This window comes from Lepidochelys olivacea (assembly GCF_965140295.1).
Source record: "Lepidochelys olivacea isolate rLepOli2 genome assembly, chromosome: 1".
Classification (NCBI taxonomy): Eukaryota; Metazoa; Chordata; order Testudines; family Cheloniidae; genus Lepidochelys; species Lepidochelys olivacea.
This window is the reverse complement of record NC_140411.1, coordinates 50,414,334-50,432,336: the sequence shown is the minus strand read 5'-3', so window position 1 is coordinate 50,432,336 and position 18,003 is coordinate 50,414,334. Positions and strand designations below refer to the sequence as shown.

Here is an 18,003-nt window from a genome sequence, read left to right as displayed (position 1 = left end):
GCAGCAACTCACACTGGAACTTCACATGGGTAAACTGAACAAATGTGAAACAATGTGTTCTCACTCAAGGAAGGAACACACAAGGCAACATGTGCCTCTGCCATGTACATTGGGCAAACTGGGACAGTCTCTACATAAAAGAAGAAATGGACACAAATCAGATGTCAAGAATTATAACATTCATAAACCAGTTGGAGAACACTTCAATCTCTCTGGTCACTCGATTTCTGATCTCAAAGTGACTATCCTTCAACAAAAAAAACTTCGAAAACAGACTTCAATGAGAGACTGCTGAATTGGAATTAATTTGCAAATTGCAATTAACTTAGGCTTGAATAGAGACTGGGAATGGTTGATTCATTGTAAAAAGTAACCTATTTCCCCTTGTTTATTCCCGCCCCCCACTGTTCCTCAGACGTTCTTGTTAAACCCTGGATTTGTGCTGGAAATGGCCCACCTTGATTACCATACACATTGTATGGCGAGTGATCACTTTAGATAAGCTATTACTAGCAGGAGGGGGGGGGGAGAGAAAACATTTTGTAGTGATAAGCACCCATTTTTTCCATGGTCTGTGTGTATAAAAACATCTTCAGTATTTTCCACAGTATGCATCCGATGAAGTGAGCTGTAGCTCAGGAAAGCTTATGCTCAAATAAATTGGTTAGTCTCTAGGGTGCCACAAGTACTCCTTTTCTTTTTGCGAATACAGACTAACACGGCTGTTACTCTGAAACATGCGAACAGAGTGACTGACACACTACATTGTAATGGAATTTTTCAACAACAAGGTGAAATAAAACAGGAAACTCAGAATGAAATTCTAAAGTTGGAACAAAACGAAGTGGTAAAGTCAATGCAACTAAGTTTTTAAATTTCACTTTATTCCAAATTTTTGTCAAAATTGAAATGTCTCTGTGAAATGTTTTGATTTCAACAAATCAGAAAATTTTGATGAAAAAGATCAATCACAATTTTTTCAACCAGCTCTAATTCCTATATATCATTTTGGGAGGAGAGGAAGTGTCAGGAATCTGAGCAAGGGGTAGCTGATCTGATAAAGGGCACCCTGAGCCCTCATGGATGCAGTTAACGCAGCTAATTGGACAGAGGTCATTGGTTCTGCCAGACTAATTAACATCAGGGAGGCCAATAGCAACATTCCAGATGCTTTGGGACCAGGAAACCTGAAGATGGAGCCAGCCTCACCTGTGCCTTAATTAATTAATTGTTTCTCTGTCTGTGGGACCAGGACTAACTGGGGGTCAGGTGATAGTTTAATGAAAAGCTGGGTGTCATAGGAGAGCGGAGAGAGATCTGTCTGGGGAGTGGGCAGGCTTCTGTGGACGGCCCTGAGCCATTGTCATCAATCAGGTGGGTACCCCAGGAAAACCAGTGCTCTATGGCAGAGCAGTGAGAAACCTCAGGGAGAAGCTGGGTTTCTGTAGAAGGTCTTGGAGTAGCGTCTTGAAGAAATATGGAAGTCTGGGATCTATCCCAGAGCCAGGAAGGTAGCCGAGAAGGTAGTCCAGACTGTGAGAGGGACTCCAGCGGAGTCCAAAGCAAGGTAGAAAGACCCTTTCGTCTGTTTAGAACTACTGTTACCCTGAAAAGGGACTGAGAGTGACCCAGACAGAGGACTGAGCCATATGAATCTCAGAGAGAAAACCTGGGTGAGGAGAACTTGAAGCAGGAAGTGCCTGCAGTGCCATGTACAGCCAGCAGGTGATGCTAAAGGACACCCATTGCCCACTACTTACCCCCAGAGAAAGTTCCCTTCACACTCAACACAACAGAAGGGGAGCAGAGACCTCTCAGGAAGTTGGATTATCTCCACTGACAGTAGAAGCCCTCCTGTTGGTGTAGACAGCATCTTCACTGAAGCACTGCAGCTGTGCCACTGCAGCCTTTGAAGTATAGACAAGCCCTTAGGCTCCTTTGAAAAATCCCAAAGGCCAAATACCTATGTGCTCATATATTTTGATGAGGTGAATAGACTTACCATTTGATGACACATCATATGCCATTTACCCTTTTCTTATGGCTGGAGGGTGGAGTCCCCCTTCAGGGAGGCTAGCCCCTGACTCTTCCCCTTCCACCTATCTCCCCACCACCACCACCGGAGGAGCTCTGGGCTGGCCAGAGAACCAAGCACCCCCCCCACCTGCCCGGAGGAGACCCAAGCCAGCTGCACCATTCCCCTTCAGACCCCAAAACTGCCATGGGGAAAAGCGTCTCTGACTCTCTCCAGAAGAAGCTTTTGCTATGCCTCATTCAGGTTCCGGGGCGGCCGAGGAGGCGGTATTTGCTACTCAGATTCCTGTGTTCATCAGTAATCTCTCTCTCTTCAGGGAGATTATTTATGAAGCCGAGAAGCTGAGTACCAAATACCACCTCCCCAGATGCCCCAGAACTTGCATGGGGCATAATAAAACAAAACCTTCCCCCACAAACCCCGCAACTGGGGTTCCGGCAGCAGAGCCTCCCCATGCCTATTATACCCACTACCTATGCCTGTTCTGTTTTTCAGATTGTTTGGATCTCCCTCCCTTTCTCAGAGTCTTGAACTGGCAATGATGAATATGATCAATCACATCTCTGCAATCCAGATCAAGTGCAAAAATCTGAATCTTGGCCTTTAGCTCCACCACCTACACTGAAGCTCATTAAATGATGAGTCAGACTCACCAGAATCATAAGATTATCTTCAAAATCTTATGATTTGTAAGCCAAAGTCATGGTGGGGTTTGCCAGCTTTCTGATATTTTTTTTGCCTTTGGGGAAGGCCAATTGCCCCGAATTCCATTTTAGGTTCAAATGTCAAGCTTTAAAAACACATCACACAAATGCAGGCCTCCTTGTTTGCGACTCAGAGGGGAATCCACTTACCAACACATACTTCTAAGTCTGCCTCCTCCACTCTACTTTCTCCTGACTCCTCATAGGATCAGGTCCTGTTTCCTAACACATTCCTCATGCCGTTTTCCTCACAGTCTCACTATCAGCACCTCTGCATGCTTCTGTCCCCTGCCTGGCTTTCACATGGCCACCAAGAGGCCACCATTTTGTAAATAATGAGAGATGCTGGCCACTTTAGCTCAGGGCAGCCTCACTGTCACCTACAAAAGGTTAAAGGGATAGGGGGACCATCTTGCTGAGGGCAGCCTGTTGCTATGTTTATAGTTGAATAAGATATAAAATACGATGCCAACAATACAGTAAAGTACATTATCATGATAAAGGGCCCAATCCAACATTAATTTAAGTTAATGGGTTTCTGGAATTGACCTTTTTGTAGAGAAAATTAAATTGAAATCTAAGTAAGAGGATACTCATCTGACTACACAATGTATTTCAAACCAACTTTCTCAAAAGAGAACCAATAATTGGCATGGGACTGGTGTTTGCAAATACTTGTGGCTTAAGACAACACAATCAGAATAATGAATCAGTGACCAGGTTCGAGAGTTACTGGGGCTGCTTTTAAAATGAGAATTTTTAAAAATGCTAAAAGTTAAACAAATTAGGTACACTTTGCCCTTAGCTCTGGACAACAACTGATTTAATGGAGCTGCTAAATACACAGAGCAATAACTGAAAAAGAGAGCTGATTAAAAAATAGCTCTGAAAATTACCATGGACTTTTATCAGATAATACCATTGACTAGCTACCAAAACCAGATTACCTTTTGCTGTTTTCTTGAGAAGGAAATGAATATTCTTATCTATTCAACTGTAAAAGCAAACATTCTATATTGGGATGGACATGTAATGAGTCTAGTGGTGCCAAAGTTTCCTAACCTTTGCTAAGGACATTAAGCTGTAAATAGATTTCTAGGTTGACTTTTGGACTTACAAAATAGCAAGGCATTTCCAGAAAATAATCTCGCCTGGCTGATTTTAAACTGTCCTGTTGCTCTGTGCTGTGGTGGTAAATTGGAGTAAAACATAAGTCCAAGATCAATGGCTATGACAGCCTTAAAATTGGAGAAATGATTGTCTCAATTTCAGGGAATGCTGGGAGTCTCAAAATTAATTTATGTTCACTAGAGCTGGTTGAAAATTTTTTCAACAAAACACTCTTCCATTGGAAAAACATAATTCATTGAAATGCGGAAACCTGTTGATTTTGACAAATTTCCATCAGAAACCTGCCTGATTTCCTGACAGCTTTTGGACCTCCTCTGCAGCCCACCTAGGAGGCTGCCACAGAGCCAGAACCCCCAGGCTCCCCAGTTTGAAAGCCAGCTAGCTCTCTGGTAGTCAGGCAGCTGGGGGACCCAGCTGGCATGGGAGGTGGGAAGCTGTTGGAGCCCCAGCCAGGTGGCATGCTGCAGATCTGGGGTTTCCGGCTCCCAACCTCCAAGCCTCCTGACTCAGTCCAGGGATCCCGGGGCTTCTAGGCTCACTGTTTGCCTGCCTGTTTTGAAATGATCAAACAACATTTTTTTTTCAAATAAATGTTTTTAATAATCTTTGTTGCACAGAGAATTTATAAATTTTTGGTTTTGTCTGAATTGAAACAAAAACAGATTTTGAAATGCTCCATGAAACTGAATTACAGCTGGGCAGAGAATGGCAATACACATAGAAATGAAGAGCCATGGGTTTTGCATGTCAGAGAGGCAATGTACTTCAATTTGGGCAAATTCAGAAATGCTGGAAGGTAGTTATCAAGGAGCAGTGCTGGACCAAGTTATGCCAGTTAAAATTCAAAATATCTCCATTGACATCAGTGCAGATATACTGTGTAAAACTGGTGTTAAGCGGGAAGAGAATCAGTTCCAGAGTCTGACCCACAGTATTTAATTTACAATTCTTTTGCCCACCCACAGAATGCTGAATCAGTGCAAGTTATACTACGTTACCAATTATGGGTGAGATTCACCAGCATCGTCTGGCTGCTTTGAGCTGCTCAGACAACACAAAGCAGCCATAAATCTGGTTTAAAAGGCAAATTAAGCCTTTCTTACGACTGTCTTGCCCTGCTGAAGCAGTGTGAGGTGCCTCGAGCATGCCCATAAATCTGATCCCCATATCCAGTTTTATGACCAAATTAAATCAATGACTAATGTACATCATCTTTGAATTTCGCTCATTGAATCCAACTCCTACTGATGGTACCCTACCTCTCACCAGCCTACCCTATCCCTGCAAGAAAAAAAATACTCTCAACACCGGTTATCTGCACACATGTATTATTTTGGCCATATTTCAGGTTAGTGAGAAGCAATAGTTGAAGCCAGGGGAAATTCACCTTTTGTTTTTCGTTGTAGATAGATTTGTGAAAGGAAGATTTTATAACTCAGTGAAAACTTTATAACTTTACTGAAGGAGTTAGTGTTGTAAAGAACACCGAGGGCCAGATTCTGCAAGTTACACCAGTATAAATCCAGAAGGACTCCTATGAGTCCATCAGTGTCTCTGGGCCCAATTGTGATTTCATTTCCACCAAAGCAAAAAAGACATTAGAATCAGGCCTCCATAGGTTTAAATCCTGAGTAGGAGATAAGGACACCAAATGTCTTTTACCCCAGAGTTCCTGTATAGCTTTCTGCTAAGACGTGCTGAATAGAGATTGCTCTTCTCTTCGTCATAGCTCACACAGCTTTGCTGTCTTCAGTCAAGAAGTAAAGGCAGGAATTACAAAATTATAAATGCTATCAAATTAAGCTATCAATTTCACCCTTTAAAAACTGAAGTTGGTTTTTATTCCAAACACCCAGACAAAAGTACGGTTAGGGATTATTCCCACCCTTTACCTGGAATACTAGGGAAAATTTGTGAAAATAAGGAGAAATGTAAAAATAAAAATTTGTACAACTATAGAGTAGAACTGTGCATCTCATGAGGTATTTAAGGAGCACTCTGTAGAAGTATTCAAGTCAAGAAAGCAGCCACTCCTGCAGCCCTTAATCATAACAGCAGGCCCACAGCCCCACTATTTCCAATGGGACTACTCCTGTGAATAAGGGCTGTGGGACTGGGCACTGGATCTTGATCAAATCCCACTGAAATTAGTGGGAGTCTTTCCATTGACTCCAGTGGGTTTTGAATCAGGCCCTCAAAAGTACAATTATAAAGAAGTAAAGGTTCTGAGCTACTTGATTGAAGTGTAAGTACCAAGAGCAGGGCCGGTGCAAGGATATTTTGCGCCCTAGGCAAAACTTCCACCTTGTGCCCCCTCTCCTCTGTCGTCCTTCGTCCCCCCCCAGACTCGCACACAATTGACACAAAGTATTAGCAAAATAATGCAGCAGCAATTGCCAGAGTCTTAGATCTGAAACAACTCAACAAAAATAGTTTGCCTCAGTCGACAATCTCCAAAAACTAGTAAACATAGCACTATAACCAGCCTGTCAGGCTGCGCGTGACGAGGAAAATGACGTCATTGCCACTTTGTACCGTAGTGAAGCAGTACGCTTGTCCCACCCACCCCAGACACACTCCCCAGATCACAGCCCTCCCCAGAGGCCCCCGGCACACAACCCCCCTGTCTCCCCCCGGAGCCTGGCAAGGCACACAGCGTCCCCCCCACATCCGCCTGAAACCCGGACCAGGGCACTCCACCTCGCTCCACAGCCCCCTCCCCAGCTGGCTTGGCCCGCTGGTTCCCCACCTTGCCCCCAAAGCCTAGTCCAGCACACAAAGAGCCCCCCAGCCAGGCACACAGCCCCCCCACTTCACAGCGCCCAGCCAGACATGCAGCCCCCCTCCGCCTTCTCCCGCCCCGGCACACAGCACTCCCCCTCCACTTTCTCCCCCCCAGCCCTGCTCAGCAGACAGCACCCTCCCCCAGCACACACACACCCCAGCCCTGCCTGGCACATAGCTGAGTCCTGCTCCCGTCTCCAGAGCATGGCATGCAGCCCCCTCCAGCCCAGCTCACCCGCGCCTCAGGCTGGCTCACGGGACCCTGGCCCCGACTCCAGAGCTTGGCATACAGCCTCCCCACCCTCTCATTTCTCCCCCCGGCCAGCCACGCCACACCGCCCCTCCTCCCAGAGCTTGGCACACAGAGTCTCCCCCCCCTCCCCCCGAACCCACAGCACCAGCAGGCCCCTGCCTCCCCACCACAGGGCAGAGCCCCCCGGGCAGCCCATGGAGCCCCCTTCCGGCAGCCCAAGCCTTCCTCCTTGCCCCACCCCCTCAGCCCTGGTGCCCAACGCTCCCTCCCCGCCGCCCACCTCACCTCCTCAGGTCCGGTGGAGCCGGGGCTGGCCAGGGGGCTGGCACCTGTAGGGGGAGAGGTGGAGGCAGAGCGATCAGCGCGGGGGGGGGGGCGCGACCCCAAGCCCACACCCTTCCACCTGGCCACCTCCTACCTGTGAGCTCATCGCCACTCATCCCACCGGAGCCCTTTTTGGCGCCCCCAAATCTTGATGCCCTAAGCAGCTGCCTAGTTCGCCTAGTGGTTACACCGGCCCTGACCAAGAGGTCCTTACCACTCTATCATCTTCTATTAGATTAACATAGAAAAGGGTATCAACAAAGAGCAAACACCTTTTGACTTTCAGTCCTTCAGTGCCGAGTAAAGTTTTAGGAAGGATTCTTTTGGTGACTATCCAAATGCCCTTTATCTTTATTAAACTGCAGTTAACCAATAGTTCACTATCTTCCTGGCAGTGAGCAGAAAATATCCTATCCAATATGTACCAATGTCAAACTAGAACTTTGATCTTAAATAAAAATATTGGCACTGCTTACAGAGGAAAGCAACAACAGAGAATTTACACATTGAGTTTGAATAGCATTTCCTTTTATCTCTTCAAGTTCTGATCAAGACATAATATGCCTACAGTTGAATGACATCCATTTAGAGCCTAAACTTATCACTCTTACACACCTTGAATAGCATCTTACTTCACAAGTAGCCCTAAGTAGTAGAGTAAAGTTAGCAATTGTGGTACAACTGGGACTTTATTTACTCAGACTGAGTATTTGAAAACAACTCATTCTGTGAATGTACTGTGCAATCATATGCTTGGAGGACAAAATGGGATTACTTTCATCCTTTCTGCACCAGGTATTTACAGTTGATTTTTATAAAAATACAGCCAACCCAAGAATTCCTGCCTTTTGTTTTAGCACAGTTTACAACTGAACTCTTACTTTTTGTTTTTAATTTTTTTCATTCATGATAAAAGCTTCAAAGAGTCTCTCACCTCACAAATGGTAGAATTTGTGATTATATCAGAACCACCTACATCAAGAAGATTACATTATAGGAAATCATGATGTCTAGTCTGAATTCTCTATACTGGTTTAATTATACTTGTTCACCATCTCTGACACTTTAAAGCCACATGACTCAAAAGATGAGTGATTAATTTCCATTGAAATAAAATATTTGCAAACAAATACTACCCAAGAAGAGGAGAGGAAAAGATATTAAAAGCTAGAAATTAGATAATTTCTTATTTGTTTCCATTTCCATTGTAACTGGTAATATTTAAAAAAAAGGAAGGGGAAAATCTGCATGATGTGACAAAACAGGATTATTTACAGTTGCTCCTTGTTAAAAAAAAATCTGTTAGATGTATTTCTACAATAACTATCAGGTGTATTCACCTCTAACTGGGCCAAGTTCTGCTTTCAGCTATTTCAGAATAAATAGATCAATTGACTTCAATGGACCTACTCTGCATTTCCAAGTGAAAACAATGTGGTGCACCGACTATGCATTATTCTTATTTAATATAAAGGAGGTAGTGTGCATGCACTGAGAGGAGAAAGTTCCTAGATTTAGAATTGTTCACACTTTTTAGGGTTTAGTGTTCAATGGTCAAACCCCAAAAGGTCAACACCTAAGCACAGTATTTATCCAGGAAAAGGAGAGGAAAGTCAGCATCCTGTCTGTGACGTGACTGGTTTCTAGGCAGCAGCTCCTCTCCACTTCTTAAAGAAATAAATGTGTTCTTTGATTTCTGAAAAAAATGCAGTTTATATTGTGCAAATTAGCCCAAGTTCAATGCACAAACAATTCACTTGGATCAAGAAACAGAAAAAATGTATTTGCAGAAACAGATCATTTCTCTGATTCTTTGAGGAGAAAGGGGACCGGCCACCAATACTCTAGTCACTCAGTAAGGGGACACAAACTCTTCTCTTCCCTATCTGAAGGATAGTGTTGCCCCTTTTCAATTCGAGGGGCTCGTCAAACTTCAGGCCCTTGAAGGTGTTCCAAATGGAAGTATAAACTGATAATGGAATCTTATATTTTCTTGGATGCAATCTTGTTTATTTACAAGGAATGTACAAGGTCCTGCTTCTCCAAATGCAGGAGGAACTAGAATCAAAACAATAGCTTCTTAGGCCTAGTCTACACTAGAAAATTAGGTTGGTTTAACTATGGCAGTCAGAGACAGAGCTGGCACTAGGCATAAGCAGACTAAGTAATTGCTTAGGGCCGCGAGCAGCTCAAAGGGCCCCACGTTCGCTTTTTTATTATGTGTTGTGAGTGGCGCCCCCCCGAGTTTCCCGCTTAGGGCCTCCAATGAGCTAGCACCACCTCTGATCAGAGATGTGAAAAATCCACACCCCTGAGTGGCACTGTTTAGATGACCTCAGTCCTCATGTAGACAGCGCTAAGTCGACAGAAGAATTCTTCTACAAACATAGCTAATGCCTCTTGGGCAAGTGGATTACCTACGCTGACAGGATAATCTCTCCTGTCAGCGTAGGTAGTGTTTACACTGAATCACTACAATGGCGCAGCTGTGCCACTGTGAAGTTTTAAGTATAGACATGCCCTTAGTTTACAGTCCCAAGCCTCCTGAGTCAACACTAGACCCAAAAACCCTCTCTCTAGCTTTTTTCCAGGGTCATACACCATGCTCACAGGCTGTTGCTTGGATTTTTTGCTTCTTACCTCTGAGTCTGTCTCTGTTCTGACTGTCTTCGTTTCTGTATCTGCACCCCAGTTTCTCTCTCTCTCTCTCACTCACACACACACACACACACACAGTGGAAACCTCCGGCTACACATGCTGGTTTGTCAGGTGTGGTCCCTTAACCGTCTCTTACAACGATCTGAAGTGAAGGGCGCATTCACACATCAGTTTTAACAAGGTTCTAATGCGGCCCATAACAAGATTTAACCCAGCTCATAAAAACAGGATGCATCCTACATTTGTCAACTTTCTACCATTCTGTTTTCTGACTGTAGACTTGAGCGGGTGTCAACTTCTATGGATTCAACCTGTTCTATTCAACTTCTTTTGTTAATAAAAAGGCACATAATTGTACCTATTTCTTACCCAGTTTTGGAGTCTGAGACCAGTCAAAAACAAAGCGTTAGCTTAAGAAAAATATTCATTTTCCCCAGTACCCTAAAACTAAGGGCCAGATCTTCAGCTGGTGTAAATCAGCATAGCTGCATTGACTTCAGTAGAACTATCCAGTGGTTTGTTTCCTACATACACTCACAGAACAAAAATAATCTCAACTATACTCACCTACATTATACATCTTCCTTACTATTTATTAGTCATACAAAATGTGCCTTATTTTATCAATTCAGAATTTGAAATGAGGCTACCACAAAGAGCTCTGTAACTAGTGAGTGGACATTTATAGAACACGTTATGACGCTTTCCAGCAGTACCCGGGGTTGTGAGGCACCTTGCTAATACCTGCCCTTAACGTGAGGAAGCTATAACTGTACCTTCTGCTGGTCAGCTCTCCAACTCTACCTGACAAGGCAACACAAGCATGCACCTCTAGGCCTAGGCAGGCCCCACTGTCTTTCTACACGTTAGCAATAGGTACACTGCAATCTCCAAGCTCTCTGAGCGTATCCCTGGAGGGCCCAGCCCCTGGTCCACTGGACACCCACAGAATTCCCAGATCCACCGTTCCCAAAGGAGTAGTACACCCCTGCTTACCAGATTCACCTCAGGATCACAGCTCCGTTCAACTCACAGCACTTAGATTTGTTAATAGTGAAATCAAGTATAAGTTTATTTAACAAAACACAGAGACTGACGTAATAACAAGTAGAAGTATTGGAAACAAATAGTTACATATAAAATAAAATCATAACATGCATTCCAGAACCTAGACTTAATTAACTAGATACTTTCATGTCTTGTAGAGTAATGTTCACCCAAAGTCTTTTCAGTGTTTTACAGTCTAGCTGGGACCCTTCTTTCATATGACAAATACGCTGTTAGCTTGTCTCCTCAGTGAAGGATACTGTGTTTTTCTGTGCATTTCCTGACGTACCAGACTAATCCTTTGATCTTAGTCATAAACAGGATACTCCTCTGCTATTATGTTTCTTCCTGTAGATTTTCTCTCTTGTAGATTTTGCAATTTTTTTGACTGACTTTTAGCTTAGTGTGCATATAAGCTTCCATTGTGAGACATACAATGCACAATACACATGTGGCCAGACAGAGAATTAAGCATCTGTTACCTCCTGCCTGAAAGGAACATGTCCAAGTATGTCACTTCCCAGATACCTGCCTTAACTCCCAGACCTTAAGAATATACTTTTTTTAGTATAGCTACATAATTTCTGAAATATTATCCATACATACATTTCACAATGATAAGGATGACCAGTGGGCTACGGACTCTCAGTAGAGACCTCACATGCCAACCTTTGGTTATGCAGCTATTTCACTCAAGGAATCCCTGTAAAAATCTTTGTACCCCTCTGTGCCCTCTGGCAGTTGGCACTGAGAAGTCCCTGTGTCGCGCGTGCTTATATTTCTATCCAAAATTAGCACCTGTGCACATGCAGTTTCACTAGCAAGCACTTTAACATTTTCAACAGGTGGTGCTATTGGACAAATCCTACAAAGGTGACTTCTATAGGAGATGAAGTTGCCTCAGCACTTCACAGGAAGCTCACAGCATTTTGCAGGATTGGGCTCTAAATCATGAGAACTACTGTGCACCTAAAAGAGAGCACAAGAAGTGGTAGGTTGGCCAGGGGTTATGACAATAAGCATTCAAGTGACTATGCAACATGATTAGGCACATCTTTAGGCACCTAAATTTAAGCAACGTATTTATGCTTGCAAGTATTCATGATGTATTTTAAAAGTTCTCCATTTATAATGTTTCATTCCACAATTCCTACATGTCAAAGTATGGAACCATATACTGGATTTTCAACATTATAAACATTTTTTTTAAATTGTCACCTTTGCACTAAAGTTCAAAAATTGAAAAATGTTAATCGCAAAGCAGAAAAAACAGTGACTACATAAATTAAAAAGTTGAAAAAAAAAGAAAAGAAAGAAAGGTAGCACATATAACAGTTAAAAATGAACACACAACCAGACACATTCAGACCCAGGTAAATGCACAAAATTCCACTGACTTGTTTATACCAACCCTGAATTTGACTCGCATTCTAATTATTATCTGATTACTTATTTAGATAATAAATAACTTGTCCTCAGAAGGAGTTCAAAATCCACATTAGTATCTGTGGGATTTAAAGGATTTGAGGGACATGAATTAATACTTTATGGTAATCAACATTCTGTAAAATGCATCAGTATAAAGACTTGCGCAAGCTTCTTTTTGCTCATAAAGGTCTTTGTTTGAATAAAAGCAAAAAAGAAGCTAGAAACTCTGTACATATTGTAAATTAGGGGATAAATGTGAAAGGACATATATATTGGAGAGGTAGGGTGTTCATCTGTTGATAGGCAAAGAGTTGAGAACAAAGGAGTTTTTCTGAAGATATTCAGCAAGCTTGATTTCACTGGGACAAGTAAGGAAGGAGAGGTAGTAGCGGAAAGACTCAGGAGGTCAGTCCGTGGAGACAGATCAGATGACATGCTGGGACCAGGGGAACTGGGACCAGTGGGGGAGAGAGACTGGGAACAAGGAAGAGAACTGGTAATGGCTGGACATTGGACTGGGAGCAGAGTAACTGGGAATGGAAGCAGGAGGGGAGCCTGGCACTCGGACAGGAAGACTAAGGGGGAGACTAGCGTGGGCTGGGCAAGGAGACTTGGATTGGGATGAGAAGCCTGAGGAGTGGAGATCTGGACTAGAGTGAGGAGCTGGGTTGTGGGTAGAGACAAGACTGACACAAGGATAAACTGGACTGGATGGGGCAGAAGGGGTCAGATTTCAAGGTAACAGACAAAATAATCTGTGTCACTAGCAGTGCTTAATTTATGCCGAGGCTTGCTAGGGCTGAGCCCCGGCACCTCTAGGCTTGGCAGTTCATAGCCTCAGCAACTCTGGGCTTGCCGTGTCAGTTATGAAAGTAAAAAAAAATTGCTTGAGTTCTGGCACAAGTTACATTACAAATTAAGTACTGACCACTAGTCAAAGCCTGGAATGAAACCCAAGATTCTTGAATCTCACCACTGCTCTGCTGTCAGCAAATATCCATGAAAACTACCGAAGAAGTGCATGTCTCATCCTCATCTAGTGCTGGTCCACAATGAGGATGACAACCTATCAATGTTACTCAGTTAATCAGTGACTCTGTTAGCTCAAGTGGCAGTGGTGTGTGTGTGGATTTAAAATCCCCTGCTGATGATCCACGTGGGTGTCAATGTGATGTTACATGATGGAGTTTGGGGACGGGAGGAGTGCTTCAGTTTGCTTTAAAAAAAAATTAGAATTTTACACACACCTGTAACAAAAACTGTGTTAAAAGAACATTATTAAGGTTGCAAAATAAAGCACTCAAAAGTTTTGAAATGCCTGTGCAACTTTAATTCAGTCCCCTTATGAGTATACATTATCATATGTTTTTTAAAATCACACACTATTATTTTCTACAGGACCTTTGCCTCATTCAGTGCACTGAATGGGATGGTGCTGCCACACATCTTCCAACTATTGCAACAGGGGGGTGGTTTATTCACAACCCTAAGCAACATAAATTATGCCTGCATAGGCTATTGTGTAGACATAGCGCTAGCTACTATAACACAGGGAGGTGGAGTTCCTTCAGCGATGGAAAAAACACTTATGTCGCTGTAGTCTCTGTCTACGCTATGGTACCATAGCTATTCTGCTGTAGCACCTGTAAAGTAGACATGGCCTAACACAAAAGAGGCACAAGTACTGAAGGGAAAACAGAAATTTTCTTTGTATCCAAAGATTAATATTAATTTGTGCTAGGTACAATGAACTTTGTACTTTGTCAGTGAAATTAAGACAAAATTTGTAGGTACTTTTCTGAACTCTGATTGGCAAATTGCAAGTGCTTCTGCCAGATACAAAAATTCACAAATATGACCCAACAGGTAAACTATACAACTGGCCATTTGTATAACTGGTTAGGAAATGATTTTTTCTTGTTCAATATTGTCACAAAAATGCAGGTGAGAAATAAAAAAAAACAAATCTCCATTTTGTTAAAGTTTTGTCCGGTCAAGAAAACATTCTGATGGAAAATTTTCAACTAGCTCTGTCATCTACATTAATCTATTAAAATATTTTTCTCAGAAATATTTTACCACTATACCAAATATTTCCACTGAATCTTTAAAAGGAGATGCTACAAGTCAACATATCTGGATGATTCAATTAACACAATTACACAGATAGAATTGAGTCTACAGATCTTTTGGATCACAATATGTAACTGTTCTACAGTGTATTAATGAATGAAATAATGTGAGGCTTAGTTTAATTTATTTTCACGAGTTAGGGTGGACCATAAATGCAAAGTGCATCCACAAGTTGCTGTGTATAGACATCGTTAACTAACGAAAAGATAGCGTATTACCCAGCTCAATGTAATACGATATATATTTACACAGTACCAAGTCATGTTTTATCTTAATTTACTATTTTATTTCAGTTTTGTAAGAGGCTTTTGCTACACGTTATTTGAGTGGAGAAGACAACTACATCATTCCATCAGGCAGACATACGGCGCTGAAACTTTTTTTAATATTGCAGATGGCATAGTCTGAATTTGCAGATTTACTATAGTGGCAATGTTAGCAAGGATGCCAAATGTATTTCATCTTCTCTGGTGGATGGCAATGAATTCACAAAGTCTGTGCACCACACAAAAGTTCAGAGGTGGATAGACATTGGGAAGATGAACATTATCTGCAAGCAATCTACAAATATGTAGAACTCCACCTCATCTCCTTTGCCTGTCTCTGAATCCCATTCATCTACTCTAGAAAATATCCCCTCTGTCTCAGTAAATCCCAGTGTAAGATATTTACAGATTTCCCCCAACCGTTCTTAGGGTAGGCGTACATCGTTTGCAATGCTCGTCCTGGGAGCCTCCTTTCTTCCACGTTTCTTCGACCGGCAACTCCTGCCAGGCATTTCCCAACTTGGCCAAGCCCCCGTATCACTGCCAGTGGAAATCTGCACTAACAAATCTGACTGTGTAAACCCCAGCTCCTGAGCCGATTCCTCGGTGTGTGCGAGAGACAGCCCCTTTTCCCTCTCTTCCCCTCCACTACCCACTCACCCCCCGCTTCTCTCCCCTGTCCAGCCACCGCTCCTTCCCAGCTGCGGGAGGGATTTTCTCTCCTCTCCAGCTCAGAGGCGGGCTAGGAGAGGAGACTGCGGCGCTTTCGCCTTCTCCCTCCATCCCCACTTGTGGGGCAAACTCCTTGGGCGGCCATCCAGCTCTGCACCCCTCGCTGGGAGTGGGCAGCACCCCGCCCCGCCCCATCCCTCCCTCCCTCCCTCGGCGTCTCCTCCCCTCCATCCCCTGCCCGCCGGGCGCCCAGCCCGTACCTGCAGGAGGTTGTGCGCCGCCCTGTAGCCCAGCGGCGGGCCGCCCTTGACGCCCGGGGGCAGCCTGCCGGTGGCGTAGCCGTGCCAGGCCACCACGTAGGGGTTGTCCATGGTGAGCCAGTAGCGCACCTGGCCGCCGAAGTGCCTGAAGCAGAGCTCGGCGTAGTCCCGGAACAGCTCGGCCAGGGCCGGGCTGGCCCAGCCCCCGTAGGCGTCCTGCAGGCGCTGCGGCAGGTCCCAGTGGTAGAGGGTCACCACGGGCTCCACGCCCCGCTGGCGCAGGCGGGCCAGCAGGCGGCCGTAGTGCGCCAGGCCGGCGGGGCTGGGCGGCGCGGTGCCGTTGGGCAGCAGGCGCGCCCAGGCCAGCGAGAAGCGGTAGTGGGAGACGCCCAGGCGCCGCAGCCCCTCCGCGTCGCGGAAGAGGTTGTTGTAGCTGTCGCTGGCCACGTCCCCGCCGGCGGGCGCCGGGGGCTGGCGGGCGCCGGGCGGCGCCGCCCGGTGCGCGAAGGTGTCCCACACCGAGGCGCCTTTGCCGCCCTGGCGCCAGCCCCCCTCGGCCTGGTACGCGGCGCTGCCCGCCCCCCACAGGAAGCCCGCGGGGAAGGCGTCGTAGAGGAAGAGCTCGTCCTCCGGGTAGGGCCGGCGGGCGAAGCGAGCCCAGGTGCCCGCGCCTTGCCCGGGCTCCCCGCGCAGCCGGCGGCCGCCCAGCAGGCAGAGCAGCAGCAGCAGCAGGCGGCGGCGGCGCGGGGCCGCAGGTGACATGCTGCCGGGAGGGCGGAGAGGGGACGCGTGTGAGCGCCTGGCTCCCGCGCCGCAGCCCCCTTTATCCCCTCCCCGCCCCGCGGGTGGGCACGGCCATTAATCATTACCTAGGTGCTCAGCGCCCTTCGGCGGCCTCGGCCGGGGGGGGGGGGCGAGCTGGGTGCCCGGGGGGCCGCCGGGCTTCGCCGTGACTGGGGGGGGGGTCCCAGGGTGCGCGGCCCGCGCTGCCAGAACAGGGAAGGGGACGGGGAGCAGCTGCCCCCTAGGCTCCAACTCTTCTCCCCTGAGAAGCAGCGCGTCGGTTTGTCTCTTTCCCTCCCCTGCACCTGGAGCAAAGACCCACCAGCGCTTCAGAGACAAACGCTGCGGGACCCATGGCACAGGGCGGTTATGGCCTGGGTACCTAAAACGCCCTGTGCTGCCTCACTTTAAGCCCGCGCCTTTGAAAACGAGCCCTGTGCTGCTGCCGCCTTGCTCCGCTCCCTTCTCTGGAGAGAGCCATTTAAAACCACCTCCGGGTGTTTTCTGTGAACCGATTACATGAATGATTGCTGGAGCGCAAAGGCAGGTGAGAAATAACCTCCGGCTCCTGCGGAGCAGTATGGCATACTGTACTGGGGAAGGAATCTCTCTGCACCCTCACGCATGAGCCCAAATCTGACTGGGGAGACACTTATTTCTGTAAGGAAATATTGTAAGGAGAGTGATCACTTTAGATAAGCTATTACCAACAGGAGAGTGGGTTTGGGGGGGTGGGGAGAAAACCTGGATTTGTGCTGGAAATGGCCCAACTTGATTATCATGCACATTGTAAGGAGGGTGATCACTTTAGATAAGCTCTTACCAGCAGGAGAGTGGGGTGGGAGGAGGTATTTTTTCATGCTTTGTGTGTATAGAAAGATCTTCTACACTTTCCACAGTATGCATCCCATGAAGTGGGCTATAGCTCAGGAAAGCTTATGCTCAAATAAATTGGTTAGTCTCTAAGGTACCACAAGTACTCCTTTTCTTTTTGCGAATACAGACTAACATGGCTGTTACTCTGAAACTTATTTCTGTGTTATCAGCCCCAGGCTTGGGATGTGACAGCGAGCACGCTTTTAAATGCAAAGCACTGATGCAGAATGGGTTTATTGGACAGAAGTGATGAGTTTCACCAACTATAAAAGTCAAAATAAAACAGTCTTCAAGAAACTTTTTAACAGGCGTCTAAATGTCAACTCTTCCAGAGCTCTTGAGACAAATGTATGATTAAATTGCCTTTCATGGTCATTTTTCCACCTGTGCGCATGGACAATTAGGAAAGAAAGGGGGAAAGTACAATACCATCCTTTAATCTTAGTTCCAACAGTGGAAAAAACTGACTGTGACGAATTAAATGTTGGCATGTATTTAAGACTAGCGTATGCTGCTAACTGGAAGGCTGTACTTTGACTCGTTAGGACCACAAGCTAGAATCATACCGACAATCACAGACAATAGAAATGGAAATGACTTATAATGCCCTGGAGTTACAACCCCCTTGCAGTACATTTACATACAGCA

General features: G+C 45.5%; 1 protein-coding gene across 2 annotated transcripts in view; it reads right to left on the bottom strand.

Moving 5' to 3' along the window:
- Positions 1-16,497, bottom strand: part of KL (klotho) — a 73,034-nt gene extending 56,537 nt beyond the window's left edge. For both annotated transcript variants that reach the window (XM_084636942.1, XM_084636943.1), the window contains exon 1: positions 15,697-16,497. In XM_084636942.1, the coding sequence (XP_084493068.1) occupies positions 15,697-16,458 (762 nt within the window). In that variant the 5' untranslated portion in view covers positions 16,459-16,497. The remainder of the gene's footprint in view (positions 1-15,696) is intronic.
- Positions 16,498-18,003: the final 1,506 nt, after the last annotated feature.